The 18,183-nt window shown below is 45.0% G+C and overlaps 1 protein-coding gene across 1 annotated transcript in view; it reads left to right on the plus strand.

Annotated features, from left to right (window-relative positions):
- The first annotated feature begins 1,271 nt into the window (after positions 1 to 1,271).
- LOC147455282 (protein CNGC15b-like) overlaps positions 1,272 to 18,183 on the plus strand; it is a 50,176-nt gene continuing 33,264 nt past the window's right edge. The window contains exon 1 of the mRNA XM_086514099.1: positions 1,272 to 1,558. Coding sequence (XP_086370225.1) covers positions 1,530 to 1,558 — 29 coding nt within the window. The 5' untranslated portion in view covers positions 1,272 to 1,529. The remainder of the gene's footprint in view (positions 1,559 to 18,183) is intronic.

An 18,183-nucleotide genomic window follows, 5' to 3' on the forward strand; every position in this document is an offset into this window, starting at 1 on the left:
CACCTTCTATTCCAGTTTCTCAGACTGAACTGACAACTTACCAGGAGCTGTAAGTTCTAACACTGGAATCAGCTATCTGAAGAGATCAGCTCCAATTCCATCAACCAAAACACCATTAAAGTTGATTGAAGCTTCAAGTAGGATTCTCAGACTTTTCACATTGTGGAAGCAACTCGACATGACATTTGCATCCACACTATTGCTATAATTGGTCCATGCTTCAAAAGACCTAGTGTTTAGAGTTGGAAGCATATGCACCCCTCTTAGATCGTAAGGAAACATCAAATATGTCCACAACCCTTCTCCGACCTATTTAGTGGTTCATTGGCTTTACTTATTGAGTATTGGAGTTCTGCTAATTTATGACAAGAAATGCGAGGAATGAAATATTGATATGTCACATTTTGCATTTCTTAGAAAATAAACAAGATTTGAACCTTAGAACGGGCTCTTCTTAGCTACCATAGCAAGTGTCATGAGGGAGGAGATTTTAGGAGTTGGGCATGAAGTTACAGCATGGTAAGAGTGCCTTCTCATATGCGCGACAAATTGGAGGGCCTTCCAAATCTAGAGATACTGTTCAATGAAGAAACAACAACCCATATAGTGGAGAGTGGCCAATGAAGGCATATGCATTTTTTGACAGCAACTTGAACTTTTCTTGCAGGTTTTGTCTTCTTGCAAGCAAAACCAACTACTGATTGTGAAAGCAACACATCTCTCATTTTGTGGAATGGTTCAACCAACCCCCATCCTCCTACTCGCGAAGATTTCCACTCTATGGCTATAAAATCACGGCCTAGAATTGACATGCATAGTAGAAATTTCTTTTGACAGACAGGCGATACATCATAGGAGCTTCGGGGATATGGTCGATCAGTACGCCACAGATACAGATTTTGCAAACAGTTTCACAATTTTCTAATCCCCCTTTCATATGCTTTGTGTAAAGTGATTAATCTACATAGTTTGCCATATATAACATAAATTTTAGGGGCTAAACATGAAAAATGAGAGGCAATTTTGAGGTTCTAGTATGTCAAATGATAGGAGGTTTTTCTGAAGCACCCGTTTTGACATGCACAATAGCCCTTGACAGCCAGGTGTCAATTTTAGGCCCTCGACATTGTCATTGGAAATGCTCTAAACACAAGGTAGAGGTGCAACTTTCTCGTGGGCTTTAAGGGTAGTATGCTAGACAGGGTGTGACAGAGTCCTTACTTTTGTGATTAATTTTTTGTCGAAACGGGCATTTTGACTTGAAATGGTTGACAACTTCACAACTAGACCATCTCCATTACTTAGTCCTGCGAATGCAGATTAAAACTAAGACTTGCTCTCGCTCTCTCTCTGTATGTATGTTTATGAACGGAGATCACACATGTATATGCCAATTGGCCACGATAGCTACCTCTGGCTCATCCATAACTGCAGCATCTCTCTTCAGGGAGAAGCTGCACCAGCTTCTGTTTGCATGAAGCATCCGCTCCCTCCTTGATCGTCGCTCATCAAGTCAAACCCTTTCTGAGATGGAGTACGTTAACACACAGAATTTCAGGTATTTTTATATACCCCCCTCCCTCCCTCTCGGGTTCATACCACGCAGATTTGTCAATGATCCCCATTTTCTGTGTGGAGCTATTCGTGATTATGGAAATTGATTAACACTGTAATCCATTTTTCCACAATCATCGAAGAAACACACAAACTGTAGATTTAATGGAAAGGAGCCACCGTGGAGGTTTGTGTTCATCTTACAAGAATAGAGGAAGCTAACCAGTGGGATGCTCTCGCATCAGCTTTGTGATCTTAAAAAGAGTGCCAAAAGGGTCATAAAATGTTTCAAAGATGCGGTAGCTGGCAGTCGCTGGTCTCTTGTTTGAAAACAGTACACCATGTCCTCACTGAGCAGTACTAGCTTTTTTTTGTGTCTCACACTGCATTTGAATAGCATTATAGTATCAATTTTGTACAAGAGGCGTGCGGGCTTGGCTAAAAGCAGTTAAAACTTTTCAAGTTTGATGTTCAATGCCTCTTTAGAAGATTGTGCTGACGAGAGTGATGCTAATTGAAAACACTCAGCCTTTGGATACATCCCACATTTTAGAAAAGTTATGGATGGCCTTGTCAAAGCGCAATTTGATGTTCAATCCCTCTTTAGAAGAATGTGCCGACTCATGTGAAGAGAGTGATGCTAATTGCAAAACACTCAGCCTTTGGATACATCCCACATTTTAGAAAAGTGATAGATGGCCTTGTCAACATGCAGCGGAAGGGGATGATGAGCATGTGATCATGGGTGAGAGAAAGAGAGAGGAGTAGAGATGAGAGAAGAACGTAAGAGCTGAGAGAGAGGGAGAGATGGGATAAGCCTTGCAAAGGCAAAGAGATGGATACAAGGCCTCATTGATCTACCCAAATAGGGGCGCTCCCCTCTCCCTTTGTGACCGACAAATATGGGGTACATGAATAGTCATATTGCTTAAAAGTATGTGCCCTTAATAAATGGGCCAACCATCCCTTTGTATATTAGGGTCCTTGGGAGCCTTTTGCTGATCAATCACGTCGTTGACCATCAAGATAAGGCGATAGGTCTTCAATACTGCCTCCATAATTATAAGCACTTTACAATCCTAGTAGTGTCAAAGTCGACTATGCGGAGAGAGAGAGAGAGAGAGAGAGAGAGAGAGAGAGAGAGAGAGAGAGAGAGAGAGAGAGAGAGAGCGCTAGCTAGCTAGCTGAACCAACCAATTGGGCAATGAATCATTGATTATACAATGGGGGCTAGATGTTTCTTATATACTAACCTGGGGGCCCTTAAGTACCCCCCTCAACAAATTGCCCCACCCAGAACTTTGACAAATAAGTAAAATAAATACCTAAAGCCAAAATAAATATTGGCATCACATTGGGCCATTCACTTGAGATGCTAGAACTTTAACACCCTCTCTGTAGCTCATAGTGGACATATGTAAGTTGATGAAGAAGCCACCATGGACGCCCCAACAATAGCTCCCTATTGGATACACCTCGGATTTGCTACTAACCTGTCACCTGAGAAGAATGCAATCTTGAGCACTGGTTGCCTCATAGAAAGTTGAACAGTAGACCACACTACATCAAAGAATCCCCATTTGTGAACTATGAAGCACATCACGTGCAAACATTCCTAAACAATGAGCTTTTGGAACATATCACGTCCATAACCCGGCCAACAACAATGGATTGTTTGCAGCACATCCATAGTGTTTTGTATATGTTGCGTTGGTTCCTTGCCAGATGCACGTGCCTTGAACTTTGACCCATGAATTCAAACACTGATAACTTGAACTCCAACACATGGGTCCAAATCATTTGTAGGGAGCACTGTTTGCCCCTCTTTGCCGCTCACAAGCCTCTCTCTGGCTGAAGCATGTTGGGGCAATGATCACCTGACTAGAAATCTGAGATCGTGGTCACTGTGGCAACGGCCACTATGGCTGTTGCCAACGTGAGTCATGATTTCTTGGCTAAGGGTCGACTTGTCAGAATCCCGAAGTTCAACAAAAGAACACAATACATTTTTACGAAATTTAGTGACTGAAGTACCAGGTATCAATGAATCAAACCATGCCGATGGTATACACATATAAAAATCGACACCAAAATCCTTGAACATCTCCAACACAGTAATAATTGGTATTGCAAACCCATTATGCACAGAAATCTGATTACAAAGCGAAAACAGACACATGAGCCATGTCGTGTTTAACAAAAACAAGAGAGTGATGTACACAGTCTATATACAACATATCTTGTTTATCATAAAACCATGGAATTCCTAAGATAATATCTGCTCTATCCATGCGCATGATGTGGAAATCTAGGCTCTCTTTGTAATTAGCTAGCTCGAGCGTCAAGTCAGGAACCATGTGATTCCATACATCCGTATCTTTGCCACAAGCTATCTTCACGCAATACTCTTGGTCATTGTCGCGCGCTTGCAGCACAGTTTTTATACCAATTTTGCATCCACAAAATTATGTGAACTTTCATTATCAAGGAGTACGGTCATGTCGTGACCATTAATCTTTCCTAGAAAACAGAGAAGATCGTGCTCATTAAACACTTTGGTGCTAAAAGTACAATTAGTGCATGAATTATGTGCTAAGTTATGGATTTCAACTTGAAGAACATCAAAGTTACCTAAGATCTCGTGAACTTGAACCGCTCCCTTTTTCACTACATTAGCAATGGCAGCATTCCTGGCTTTCTTCTTCTCTTGAGTACCACGAAAGGTGGTATCAAGAGAAGGTCTCGATGGCGATTTAGACCTTTGCTGGAATTCGGGCTGCTTCCACAAAGTGCCCTCGCCGGATTGGTGCTCAGAACTTCTTTTCTTCTCGCAATTCGCTCTATTTATCGAATGGAACGTCTTAGCCTTTGCCACATCATCCCCTTGACATAAGTCGGGGCTTTATCCTTAATCAAGGTCCAATGGTAATCTTCATGCAAACTCAACAGATACATATGCACAGCATGTGTGGATTCCACCTTGCAAAAGGTGAGTGCTTCTTTGAAAGCTATTGTATATTTATCAACTGACAGAGTTTTCATCGAAAGATTGTGTAACTTTGCATAGGCTTTCAAAGGATCCATTTTTGTGAAACCCTTTTTGAATTTCACACAAAAATCAACCCACGTCGTAGGCTTTTCAGTCATATCACGCTACCAAGTAAGCGTCTTACTGTGCAAATTGAGTTTGAATCCTCCGTTCATCATGCTCCCCATGGAGATCAAAGTAGGTAGTCCACTGATGAAGCCAGTTATTTACAACTAATTCCGTACAATTTTTTCTCCTTCCCTGAGCACTTGGTAGTGTTGTGCAGAATTGTTACAGTGGGACCGCCTTGTGAACTCCCAAAATCAGCAATCTGCGTCCGCAATTGCTAAAGATGGGTGTCATTTCGGAAATATGCACAGTTGTCGACTGAGCCGTACATTCGAGAGCAGCAAGACGGGCATTAAACCCTTGCACAGCTCCTTCAAGAGAGCATATATGAATGCTCATCTGAACATTTGCGTTTTCCATGGCAGATATGCACTGATCGAGGCTCTGGAAACCGCTTGTAATCCATGTGTACAAAGCATGCGTGAATGGAATTTGAGTGTTACATGGGACGTCTTTCCATTGTGCATGAGAGCTGGAAGGATCCATAACAAACTGGGCGGAAAAGTGGATTTTTTCCCGCAAAAACGAGTCTTTTTTGCACTTTATCCTCACGAAAAGTTGAACTCTGGGAAGCTCTATGTGTAGTGTGAGTGTACGGAGGCGGGTAGGTGACGGTGGGAGTGCGTGAGCGCGAGCAGATGGGAGAGAGGAGACTTCGGAGAGAAGCAGGGGGCCCAAAAGTGGGTTCTTTGTGAGTTTTTGCAAGCTCTGTAAGTGACTTTTTAATAAACTCAGGTTTCAGACCTTAGCTTTAAAATGTCCTTGGCCACATTAAAAAAAGCCATATAACTCAAGATAAGGAAATAAACTTGCGTTAAAAAGTCATTGAAAGAAGGTGAGCCGCCTGCAGATGCATTGAGAGAGGGAGATTTGTGCGTGGGCGCTCGTGCCAAACACACGATGAGCTTTTCCACGTTGAAGCCAACCCTCCACGTCAGCATTTCTTCTTTGATTCTCTCTCTCTTCCTATGCTACAACGATACTCTGTGCAGCAGAGAAGTACTCTCTCTCTCTCTCTGTGTGTGGAAGATTACAAAGAGAGAGATTAAGAAAGGGAGTATATGCTCTGCAACAAGGCTAATTTCTCGGAATTTTGTGAAAGTTAGTAAAATTAACCCGAAAGTCCCCTGATTTTGTCAAAAATCAGCAATCGTACATGTTAAATCTCTGATTTTTTTCAAAAACCAGCAAAAAGAATATGAATTTTCACGTGCACACATGCTCATGAGAAGAAAAACAAATAATTTCAGTAATTAGTCATTAAAAATTAGACCAAATTGAGGTTATCTGAGTTGAACCAATCCATAGGTGTGCACGTGGTTCTTCCTGTTGCCAAGCCGGCTCTGACCATAAAACGAACACTCGGAGAGGATCTCTCGGCTACACGGACCGCCTATAGACATGCATCAGACAAACCACCCGACCATAGCCACCATCCGGCAGCACCTCTGTGCTAGGCGAGCGTTCGAGGACGTAGGCATGCACCTGTAAGACCGAGCGTCCCATACTACCCGGCCTCACCTCCTCGAGGTGACCTCGCACACTCCTAGCTATTCACTGGCACCCTGCAAGCGGGGGTCGATAACTACAAATGAGGCCTTGGCCTCCCTTTTATAAAAGTGGCCGGCCACACTGGGCAGGTTCACACTATGTCCGCCCGGACACCGGATGCCCATCCCTATGGTGTCTTAGACTAGATCCCCTCTCTCATAAGCGGGACATAACAGATGGTGTGTAACACCTCTAGTCTATTGGGATGCATAGGTGGCATAGAAACATGTGGTCACATGTGGAAAAGGCACTCATTAATGAGGCCAAATAAGAAGCTTGCACTAGCTTCATATAATGAGCCTTTTTGTACACACTTGCAACACAATTAATCAATCTAGTATTGCGTCCCTATTCTACTCTATTTCATTGTGTAATTAGTATTATCATTAGTATGCAAACACGATGAATGTTTCTCTTTCATATCCTCCCTAATTTTAACAGAATGTTTTGTTGACCAGAGCGGGTTGTACAAATCTACGAGAAGGAGCTGTTAGCGGTCATACATGCTCTTCTTGTAACAAACTTGGGCGCCCCAAAGTCAAGAATCTGTCGCGACATGAGAGAGAGTATCACTTAAAATACTTCACAACTTTAAAATCACAGTTCAATTTGGTCGACACGGCCCGGCATAGTTCGTGCCCAGAGAGATTGGCCCCAACGACTTGCGCCCCTTTCGGTATTTCTTTATATTAATCTTTGAGCAAAGTACAACTCCCGAAGGGTTCTCTGCTCTCAGACTCTGCGTCCAGATGCCCTGAGAAGTGAGGCCCTTAGGACTCTTTTATTCTTACAAGGGATGCCAAAAGCAGAGCCCCAAAAGCAATTAAACTCAAAAGCAAATAGTCCCTAAAGCAATTTGTGCAAATAGTCCCTAAAGCAATTTGTTCCAAAAGCAACTGATCCCAAAAATCTGCCCAGAAAAAGCATCAGCGCAATTTGCGAAAATCCGTACAACAGCCACGTCAGCATGTCACCGCGATATGCGGAGATCCATACTGCTGTCTGGACAGTTTTTGCCACGTCAGCACTTGTCCGTACTGCCACGTCAAGTTGAATCAACACATCTACTTGTACAGTTTCTGCCTGCGGGTGGTCATGCCACGTCACCATTTTGACATACTCTCCCCTTGAAAGAATTGTAATCGCCCTCGATTACGCCTGCAAAACAGACAGAGGCCATAAACTATCTTAGTAGACACTGACTGTTAGTACCGATGCACTAGACACGACACATCTAGCACATATACAAAGACGACAGTCACATCACTGCACATGACATCACAGGACATCACATGACAATCAATCACAAAAACATTCATCCCAAATCTCAAACAATGACTTCCAGCAACGTATTTCGTAACCATATTTAGATCCATTCTGGACCTGATTGATGTCGGGTTAACTAATCCCATATTGCGATCATGTCTATAGAGATTTTTTGACTTAAGCACTATTGTGTGCAAGTTGGGCGATTGTGTGGCTTTCTGCCATTGGGATAAGAATTCACTGGGACGAGACAAAAATTAATCATCTGCTTTGTTGTCTCGTCAACCTGCTATCTACGTTCCATCTCTTCAAGTTCGTACTGAGTAGGCCGAGGTGGGCCGTACTCTTCCTCTATTTGATCATGAGAATCTTCTTCGTGATCTCCTCCCGCATTAGCAGATGCAGAAGAAGTCGATTGATTCTTGTTGGAATCCATAAGTAATGTGGGATTCTTTATGGCTTTATGCTCTGTAAGACAGAGCGATGAAGACAGGGGTGCGCTCGATGCGCGATGTATGAAGGGTGGGAGTGGCTAATAAATCTGGGGTCGGGGCCCGAAGATACCTCAAATAACAATTTCCAAGAGTGCCGTGTTTGCAATTTGATAGGACAGGTATGCTTTGAGAAAAGCACATGTCTGATGCTCTGATACCACTGTAACAAACTTGGGTACCCCAAGTCAAGAATCTTTCGTGACACGAGAGAGAGAATCACTTAAAGTACTTCACAACTTTAAAATAATAGTGCAATTTGGTCGACATGGCCCGACGTAGTTCCGTGCCCAGAGAGATTGGCTCCAAAGACTGGCGCCCCTTTCGGTATTTCTTTTATATTAATCTTTGAGCAAAGTTCAACTCCCGAAGGGTCCTCTGCTCTCAGACTCTACGTCCAGATGCCCTGAGAAGTGAGGCCCTTAGGGCTCTTTTATTCTTACAAGGGATGCCAAAAGCAGATCCCCAAAAGCAATTAAACTCGAAAGCAAATAGTCCCTAAAGCAATTTGTTCCAAAAGCAATTGATTCCAAAAATCTGCCCAGAAAAAAGCATTAGCGGAATTTGCGAAAATCCGTACAATAGCCACGTCATCATGTTAGCGCGATATGCGAGATCCGTACTACTGTCTGTACAGTTTTTGTCACGTCAGCACATGTCCGTACTGCCACGTCAGCACATCTGCTTGTATAGTTTCTGTCCGCAGGTGGTCATGCCACGTCACCATTTTGTGACACTTCCTCAGTGGCGACATTTCCTACTCGGAGCAGATCATCAGAGTCTCAGATACTTCTTGTCCCGATGATCATTTTGTTGCAGTTCCACCTCCAAATTGTTCATGTTACGGGAAAGAAGAATTTGGTAGCAGACACGTTATCTCAAAAGCCATAGGTATCGGCTATTTCGGCGATGGATCATTAGAATTTTGAAGATATGATTGATCAGTACGCTACATAGCTAGATTTTGCAAACATCTTTGACCGGTTGCGGAGTGCGGAGACAGCTGCAAGCTATGCTCTAAAGGAAGGTTATTTAATGCAAAAGACCATGCTGTATGTCACAAACTGGTTGAGGAAGCTGTCTTGACAGTGCCATAATCCACCATTTGATGGGAATAGAGGCATCGAGAGTACCTTGCAAGGTGTGGAAAAGTATTTCTACTAGCTTAGGCTCAGAAAGGATGTGGATGAGTTTGTACACACTTGTTTAGTGTGTCAGAAGGTCAAGTTTGACAGACACAAAGAGTGCCCCACTGCTAGAGGGCAGTTCAGGGACTGTTTAGGGCTGAAAACAGGGCAAAAATTAGTAAATACAGTGTGCCGAATTTACTGTTTTTGGGCAAGAATCAGAGGGTTTATGCCAGTGGAAGCGAGTTTCAACAGGGGAATTGGTTTCGGGCAAGTTTTGGGGCTGTTATGTTGTCGAAATTTTGCCAGAACAAGTGGTATCTAGCTAGATACAGTTAAAGGATTCCCAGGACTCTTCTTTGTAATTTACACTCTTAAAGAATAAAGAAATACCGAAAGGGGCGCCAATTTTGGGACGTACAGGTTGTCTGTGTCTGCTCGGAGCATTCTAGCTTTCGATATTGTGTGCGCTTTAAGTGTTAATTCTCGTCGCAGGTTACCTTTGCAAAGTACTCTCTGTGTGTGTGTCTAAAGCAAAGTAAACAATTTTGGGTGAAAGCCAAAGCCTACCGCCCCACGGGCTGGTTTCAACCCACCAACTTATAAGTGTAGTGAGGGGCCTAAATGACTTTGGAGTGAGCCTAGACACCCTTTTACTGCTTGAATTTTAGTGCCGATTGGCCTGACCAACTCGTGGTGACCTGCCCTTCCCGACTGCGGGTGAAACTCTCGGCCGTCTGCCGATTCACACTAGCCATACAATGTCCGGCCATTTGCAACTTCAAAAAGTGGGTCCCAAAAGTTAAACAAAAATCATCGGAAAGAAACCAACAACTCAAGTTAGCAATTGCCACGTCCTCGTGACATACCGCCATCTTAAAATCGCAAATGTCCTCAATTGCGTGCCATATATACATACCATAGATGATTTAGTGTGGTAAGCACCCTTCTATCATTGCATGTATCCGCAAGAAAGATTGTCAAAACAAATGTACAAATGACTTAATGTGACCTTCATACTTTTGTCAAACAATGTACACTGCTATTGCACTAAATCCATGAGTACATTTGATGTGCTAGTTCTATCATTACCCACACATTGAGTTGGGGCATATGTAGGCTGTAACCCAAAGGCCTCAAGGTAAAGTTGTCACGTGACACATCCAACCTATGTGTCCGTGGACAAGCTACAACATGATCAGGGTTCAGTTCTGTCAAGTTAGTCTAGATTAGCAAGTGTTATGGCACTTTTGTGAGTCTGTTCGCAGACCGTGTATGTCCAGACACTTAGAAAAGATGCATATCCTCTGGTTGCACACAGCATGATCATAAGCATTCCCATCAAAATCCGTCAGAATCCTTCAAGGGAATTTTCTAGTGCATTTAGCCTATTTTTGACATTTTTCACTTATTATTTTTAAGTGACTTTTGTTGGAAAGTAGGTAGGGCAATTTTGCCAAGTTAATATATAAGCAAACCAGAGTTAGCACTAATTGGAGAAGAGGCAGCAGGAGCACCATTGCTCAATAGGCAACTTCTCAGCAGAACCCCAAGCCCTAGCGTTTTTGCTCCACAGCAACCACCTAGCCTTTTTGGACCAGATCAGCCAGCGTTTTTGCTTTTGCAGATCCCTGGCGACGGAAGACTCAACAAGAGACCTAGCGTTTTGCAGTTGCAGGCCATCCGGCGACAGCAGAGCCATTTTCAGCCCTAGCGTTTTTGATTTGCAGATCAGCCCCAGTGTTTTGCAGATTTACCGCGACGGAACACCAAGAAGCATCAGCGTTTTCAGTTTTCAGCCCTTAGACACCGCAGATCAAGTCCCGAACCTCGCAGATCTCACCTTCCCGCAGCAGTTCCTCGCCGCACGGTCAGTTTCTACAAGGTTTACAGTTCCAGCCTGGAAAATGCAGATTTCAGTATCTGCGTTTTCAGCACGTCGTCGTCGCATCGTCGTCATCGACATAGAGTCAGAATTCAGCAGATAAAGATTTGCAGATTTCAGCCCCTTAGAGTTTTCAGATTTCAGCCCGTCTCATGGTCGTCCTCATCGTCGTCGACATCGTCGGCAAGTCCAAGCATTGTAGAGATTTGTGCAATCATAAGTAGACCGCTCTCGCCATAGAGAGTGGGGCCTTCGGAGGAGGGTTTTACAACGTCTTTTGTGTCGTATTGTCTTCAGTCTCTATCAGTCTCATACACTTCCATTCACAGTGTCCATTCACTTTGTTTGTGTCCATTGCACTCTCTCATTAAGAACGGAAGGCTCTACCTTCCATAAGAACAAAAAGGAACCTTGAGCACAGTTCGGAGCCCTCATCTTGAGCAAAGTTCATTCATTCCGCTGCACCTTACATTGGTATCAGAGATTTGGCAGTGTTCTGTATCACTCAAGGAAAGAACGACAAGAACCACATAATTGTTTTTGGCTTGTTGAGGTCGCACGAACCCAAGTTTGCTTGGGCGGGTCGATTACGAGTCGTGTTTTTGAAGAGTGGCAGGAATCCCAAGAAAGAAGAAGGGCTTGTCCAACCTCCCCTTGTGCCTCTTTTCACTCATTGAGAGCGGACCGTGCACTTAGCGGCCGGCCAATCGACGTGAGGTGGGAAAAAGCAACCTTGGTGTGAGCGCAAGGCCGCCAAGGGGTGCGCCCGCGGAAAAGAGCAGAACTCGGGTGAAGAGAAGATCCTTCTCTAACACAAATTGCAAGCGAAAGAAGAACCTCAAGAATCTCAAGACCCTGAAGACCCTCAAGAACCAAGACCCCCAAGAACCCAAGTTCCTCGTGAACTTAAGAACCCAAGACCACAAGAACCCACAAGAACCCACGACTTCAGTGGATGGTCATCACTCGAAGCGGAATGGATACTTCGCTTAGAGGTGATGAGCATGAGAGAGGCGAAGAAGAATTTTCCCCACCAGGAGGTTTTTCTGACCCTCCCCCTTCCCCATCTACGTCAAGGATTGCACTAACTCCTATGGAGGCTTTCGACAAGATGGTGATGGACATGAAGTTAGAATGCGAAGCAAGAAGAGCAGAAAGAAAAGCCGAAATGGAGCGCGAACACCAAGAAAGATTGGCAGCCATAACGCGTGAGCGCGAGCAAGCACGCTTGGAAGCCAAAGAACGACAAGTCAAATTGGATCGTGAGCATGATGATTTGCATGATCAAGATGTGATTTCTCACAAGCATGATGATTTGCATGATGATCAATATGTGATTTCTCACAAGCATGATGAGTTGCATGAAGATGACGTGATTGTTTACAAGGATGATGAGTTAGTTGATGCTTTTTCTAGCGAAGCTAACCTCGTTGCAAATTCGATGAATCACGAAGGATCGATCTTGGCTCTCGAGCCTAGGTCCAAAGCACCCCCTCAGGAAGAACCGATCTTGGCTCTCCAGCCTAGGTCCAAAGAACCCTTACAGGAAGTACTATGTGTTCGCATGATTAGTCAGCACGCATTGTTCGAGTGTTTCATTCGTGATCGTTTCTTGTATTTTAGTCAGCATCTTTATGTGATCCCTTTTCTTAGGCATGACATATTGTACGTTGAGCACGTTTCACTCATGAATGAGCACGGATGTATGCGGATTATTCATGAAAAGCTGAAAAGTATACATTCAAGGAAGTCACATTCCATGTCTCTTCCTTGGCACGACACAGTTGTAGAAAGAGCCATAGTTACATGGGACGGCGGGTCGGGGTCGGGGTCGGGGTCGGGGTCGGGGTCGGGAACGGGGACGAGGACGGGGACGGGACGGCAAAAGTCAAGAAACGGGGACGGGGGACGGGACGACAAAAAAAAAAGAAGATTTTTTTTGGCATTTTTTGACCTACACACATGCAACACACATAGAGCATCACTTTGACCACAAATTTACACTAATTAGACCAAATAACATGAGCGATATAGACGCAAATGTGCTTATAAAACATCGAGAAATGAGGACCAATGGGTGGCTTTTATAGCCATTGGGGTGCTTCAAAGTTCAAACATATGGCTATTGGAGAGGAACTAGCCACTAGAAATGATCAATTTTTCAAATTTTTAAAAAAGTCTCTTGCCGTCCCCTCCCGTCCCCTGCCATTTTGCCTGCGTTCCGGCCTGGCAGCCCTTTTGCCGTCCGTCCCCGCCCGTCCCGGAATCGGGCGTCCCCCGTCCCTAGGGTCCGTCCCCTCCGTCCCCTGTAACTATGGAAAGAGCACATGAAAGTATGAGCACTTAGCAAGGGCATTTCCGTTGTGAATTGCCACACTTGATTGATTTAGATCAGAAGAGAAAGATTCGATCTCATTGTTTGCATGTGTGTGGTGAACGGTATGGCACTCCGTCTCTTTGTTCATCTTCATTGCATGCACAGTCTTTGAGGAAGACAAGATTTTTTCCACTCACTTTACATGGAATAGGTATGTTCATGGTTTTGTGTTGAAAATGGTTTTAGGAACTTTCACCCATGGAGATTCTTGAAAAAGAAAGAAGCATGACTCTCGACGAAGTTGAAGCATTGAAGGAGCCACAGAAGACTGTGTTGTTTTCAACGCGGCCCAAAGAAACAAGCGTTGCAAACCTTTATGAAGTTCAAGTACCGCACGACCCACACATCAGAGTGGGCCGGCGAAGAGTCTCTTCCAGGATTCCAGATGTTATTGGCGATCTCCCTCGACACCATACAGTTCGGTATCAGTACCTCACTTTGAAAAGGAGGGGATGTCACGTGACACATCCAACCTATGTGTCCGTGGACAAGCTACAACATGATCAGGGTTCAGTTCAGTCAAGTCAGTCTAGATTAGCAAGTGTTCTGGCACTTTTGTGAGTCTGTTCGCAGACCGTGTATGTACAGACACTTAGAATAGATGCATATCCTCTGGTTGCACACAGCATGATCATAAGCATTCCCACCAAAATCCGTCAGAATCCGTCAGGGGGATTTTCGAGTGCATTTAGCCTATTTTGCCTATTTTTGACATTTTTCACTTATTATTTTTAAGTGACTTTTGTTGGAAAGTAGGTAGGGCAATTTTGCTAAGTTAATATAGAAGCAAACCAGAGTTAGCACTAATTGGAGAAGAGGCAGCAAGAGCACCATTGCTCAACGGGCAACATCTCAGCAGAACCCCAAGCCCTAGCGTTTTTGCTCCACAACAACCACCTAGCGTTTTTGGACCACATCAGCCAGCGTTTTTGCTTCTGCAGATCCCTGGCGACGGAAGACTCAACAAGAGACCTAGCATTTTGCAGTTGCAGGACATCCGACGACAGCAGAGCCATTTTCAGTCCTAGTGTTTTTGATTTGCAGATCAGCCCCAGTGTTTTGCAGATTTACTGCGACGGAACACCAAGAAGCATCAGCGTTTTCAGTTTTCAGCCCTTAGACACCGCATATCAAGTCCCGAACCTCGCAGATGTCACCTTCCCGCAGCAGTTCCTCGCCGCACGGTCAGTTTCCGCAAGGTTTACAGTTTCATCCCGGAAAACGCAGATTTCAGCATCTGCGTTTTCAGCGCGTCGTCGTCGCATCGTTGTCATCGACATCGTCACCGACATAGAGTCAGAATTCAGCAGATAAAGATTTGCAGATTTCAGCCCCTTAGAGTTTTCAGATTTCAGCCCATCTCGTGGTTGTCCTTATCGTCGTCGACATCGTCGGCAAGTCCAAGCATTGTAGAGATTTGTGCAATCATAAGTAGACCGCTGTGGCCATAGAGAGTGGGGCCTTCGGAGGAGGGTTTTACGTCTCTTGTGTCGTATTCTCTTCTCTCTCTATCTCTCAGTCTCATACACTTCCATTCACAGTGTCCATTCACTTTGTTTGTGTCCATTGCACTCTCTCATTAAGAACGGAAGGCTCTACCTTCCATAAGAACAAAAAAGAACCTTGAGCACAGTTCGGAGCACTCATCTTGAGCAAAGTTCAAACATTCATTCCGCTGCACCTTACAAAAGCTGCAATACACTTGGTGACTCTGACAGTTAATACTCTTCCATCCACTTTGCATCCATAGGTGGATAGTTCTTGAACTTCACCACATAGCATCTTGCGACTTGTCCCTTAACTGTTACTTGTGCAAGAGGCTCTTGCCTCTGCAAACGAGCATAATACCACAACACTGTAGCGTACTACCCACGACCTAATAAGCTCAAATTCAAGATGATTTACCAATGCGTCAAAGAATCCAAGCAATCGCCTCAGAGAATCGGCAAGCAGCGTGCCACTTGGTAGACCCATATCACTCCCGTAGGAGATCTAGTAGCCTATCTACCATTGTGAGACCTCTCCCTATCTCATCTTGGTTCATACTTGAAAACCCTAAAAACGCAGCAGAAACTTAGTCCTAATTTGACCACTTTTTGGCAAGGCAAACATGCAGAATTTCCTGTCTGTCCTGTGAAGAGGAATTCTCTTCCCTGCTGTCATCCGTCCTGTCAGCCATAGTGTAATTCCAAGTTCTTGTACTCTTGTGTCTTCACCAAACCAACCGAGGCTCAGTTCTTGACGAAAAAGTGATTGTGTCCTGGCAACGGAACCATGAAACCGGCCGTAGGGCGGTAGACTTTGGATTTCACTCGAAACTTTACTTTCAACTGTACGACACAAAGGAATTTCACGAAGAAGCATGTGACTGGAATTCAACTCTTAAAGACATTTCACGACTTGGTAGCTAGAGCACTCCCAAGCAGATAGCGTCACCCTGTAGGCCCCAAAGACTGGCGCCCCTTTCGGTATTTCTTTATTCTTATTAAACTTGAGAAAAACCTTTACAAGCTGTCCCACTTTTATGGGGCTGCAATTCCTCTACTCTAACGCGATGTTGGCAACATAACCACAATAGAAGTCTCCACGGACAAAATCCCAAGTAAACAGTGACTTTCCACGCACTTTCGAGCACTTTACAAAACCTGGCGAGAAGTTACAACTCGCTGAATTCTCTGTTCTGTGCTTCGATTCGCGTGCCGATCACTTCTGTGGATAGCCCTCGAGCTCTCGCACGTGTAGGGTCACTTGCCCCTTGAATTAGACGAGATTCCTTGCGGGAAATCTCTCTAAATTGTCCTGTACAAGCACACAATGCTTTTCCGAGGCTCCCTGGCAAATAAACGATCCTAACACTTTCACCTAACCCTCACCAAGCTGTCCACAAACCTGTCCATGGCTGTAATTGTAGGTTTTTGATCCAATTTCGTCAACATAACGGCGCAAATATCCCTGTAGGTCAAAAGTACACGTCAAGGACACTTTCCCTTGTGGTACGGAAGCTTTCCAGTGAGATGCAGGTCAATTTCAGCATGCAGTAATTTTCAATTTTGCCAATGTTAGGTGCCTACTGCCTTGTACACACATCCCAAGGCCTTTCCGAGGCTCCCCTGGCAATTCCCTGCAGTTTAGGTGCAAAACCCTAAACCTGCAGAAAAACATAGCAGGCTGTAATTCTCTGTTTTGGACCGTTTCGAGCGGATCAAGCACGCCTATGCGTGTCTCAGGTGCTCCCGCACGCAATGGGACAGTTCCCCTGTAAATCGGACGAGTTTTCACGCGAGAAAACTCTCGGTTTTCGCATTCCTTCACAATGGAACTGTGCGTACCTGAAGGGGATTAGCAATTAGCTAATCCAGTTCCTGTACAAAAGGCCCTTGCCTTGGCAAACGCGCATAAACCCACAGAATTGTACATGGTCATCTGAGAAGCCCAACTAGAGGGGCATTACCATATGTGCAAAGGGGAGAGAGATGTGCGAGAGCAAATCGTCGCGCTACATAGAGCAAGGGAGAAGGCAAGCTTTCCATGAAAGCTGTGAGCACGTGCACCCACTACTCACACACACTGTAGCACACTATGAGTGAAAATCAGCCCCCTCTCTTGAAATGGGCGCCCCCTCTTGCTGATGCTTTTGGCAGATGCATCTGGAGCCGCCAAATGGCCTCTCTGAGTGCTAACCATGGGGTTCCAAACAAGGGGTTGTCGTAGACGCTCCTCCGTGCAAGTAGGCTGGTGCTACTCCAGGCCTGTCCTCAAATGCTCCGAGGAGCGGAGCAGACTCACAGCAAAACGGTCCTTCAGTCTCTTGCTCAGGCAAACTCTGCGCATCTCTGTGAAAATCCATCTGTGAAGGTCTCCAAGGGCCTCCAGTCTGAGGCACTCTAGCACTATGCCGCTGAAGCAAAAACTCCTTCAAAGGCTCCTCCCCTGGAAGCAATCCTCTGACAAAAAACTTCCCAAGAAGGGCTCTGCTCTGCTGTGCAGGGTCTATGATCCCCAACCCCCCTTGAGAACAAGGAAGAGTGATGACCTGCCAAGCCACTTTGGCCCGGGCTATCTGAGTGTCGCGCCTTGACCAAAGGAAGTTCCTGATGAGCCTTTCTACCTGGCTGATGCAAGAACTCGAAAAGATCCAAGAAGATGTGATGTACCACATAGTAGCCAACAACATCTGGTTGGCCACTACAACTCTGCTTGCCAGAGAAAGTCGTGCGGAGCTCCAATGTAACAGCTTCCTCCTGATGGACAGGAGGAGGGGAGCAATTTGCTGCTTAGGGGACAAGTCCAAACCAACCTGACAACCCAAGTATCGAACCGTAGTCCTTGGGGGAAATCCATCTGAAACCCTCACTTGGCAGCCAATCAGGCATAGGAGCACTACCAACCGAGAAAGCCACTGTCTTTCTCCAGTTGATCCATGCGCCTGATGCACAACAGAAGGTCTCAAGAGCCTGCTCACACTTGTGAAGGTTGGCCTCCTGGCCCTCCAAGTACAAAGCTGAGTCGTATGCAAACTCAACATCCAGTAGCTCGTCGCCCCGAATATGGAGCGCTAAGCCACGTAGACCAACCTGCTGTGAAGCCAAAAATCTTCTTATTGCCTCAGCATAGAATAGAAAGAGGAAGGGGGCAAGAGGACAGTCGCGTCTGACCGAACTTGTGAGCATGAAGCGATCTCCTCTACCAACTGCCAAAAGTACCTAACTGTGTGCCCGTCTATAAAGAGCTGACATGCCCCCTCCAAAAAGTCCCACTCGACTGTACCGTAGGCC

Source organism: Adiantum capillus-veneris, chromosome 6 (assembly GCF_014529385.1).
Source record: "Adiantum capillus-veneris isolate H3 chromosome 6, ASM1452938v2, whole genome shotgun sequence".
Taxonomy (NCBI): domain Eukaryota; kingdom Viridiplantae; phylum Streptophyta; class Polypodiopsida; order Polypodiales; family Pteridaceae; genus Adiantum; species Adiantum capillus-veneris.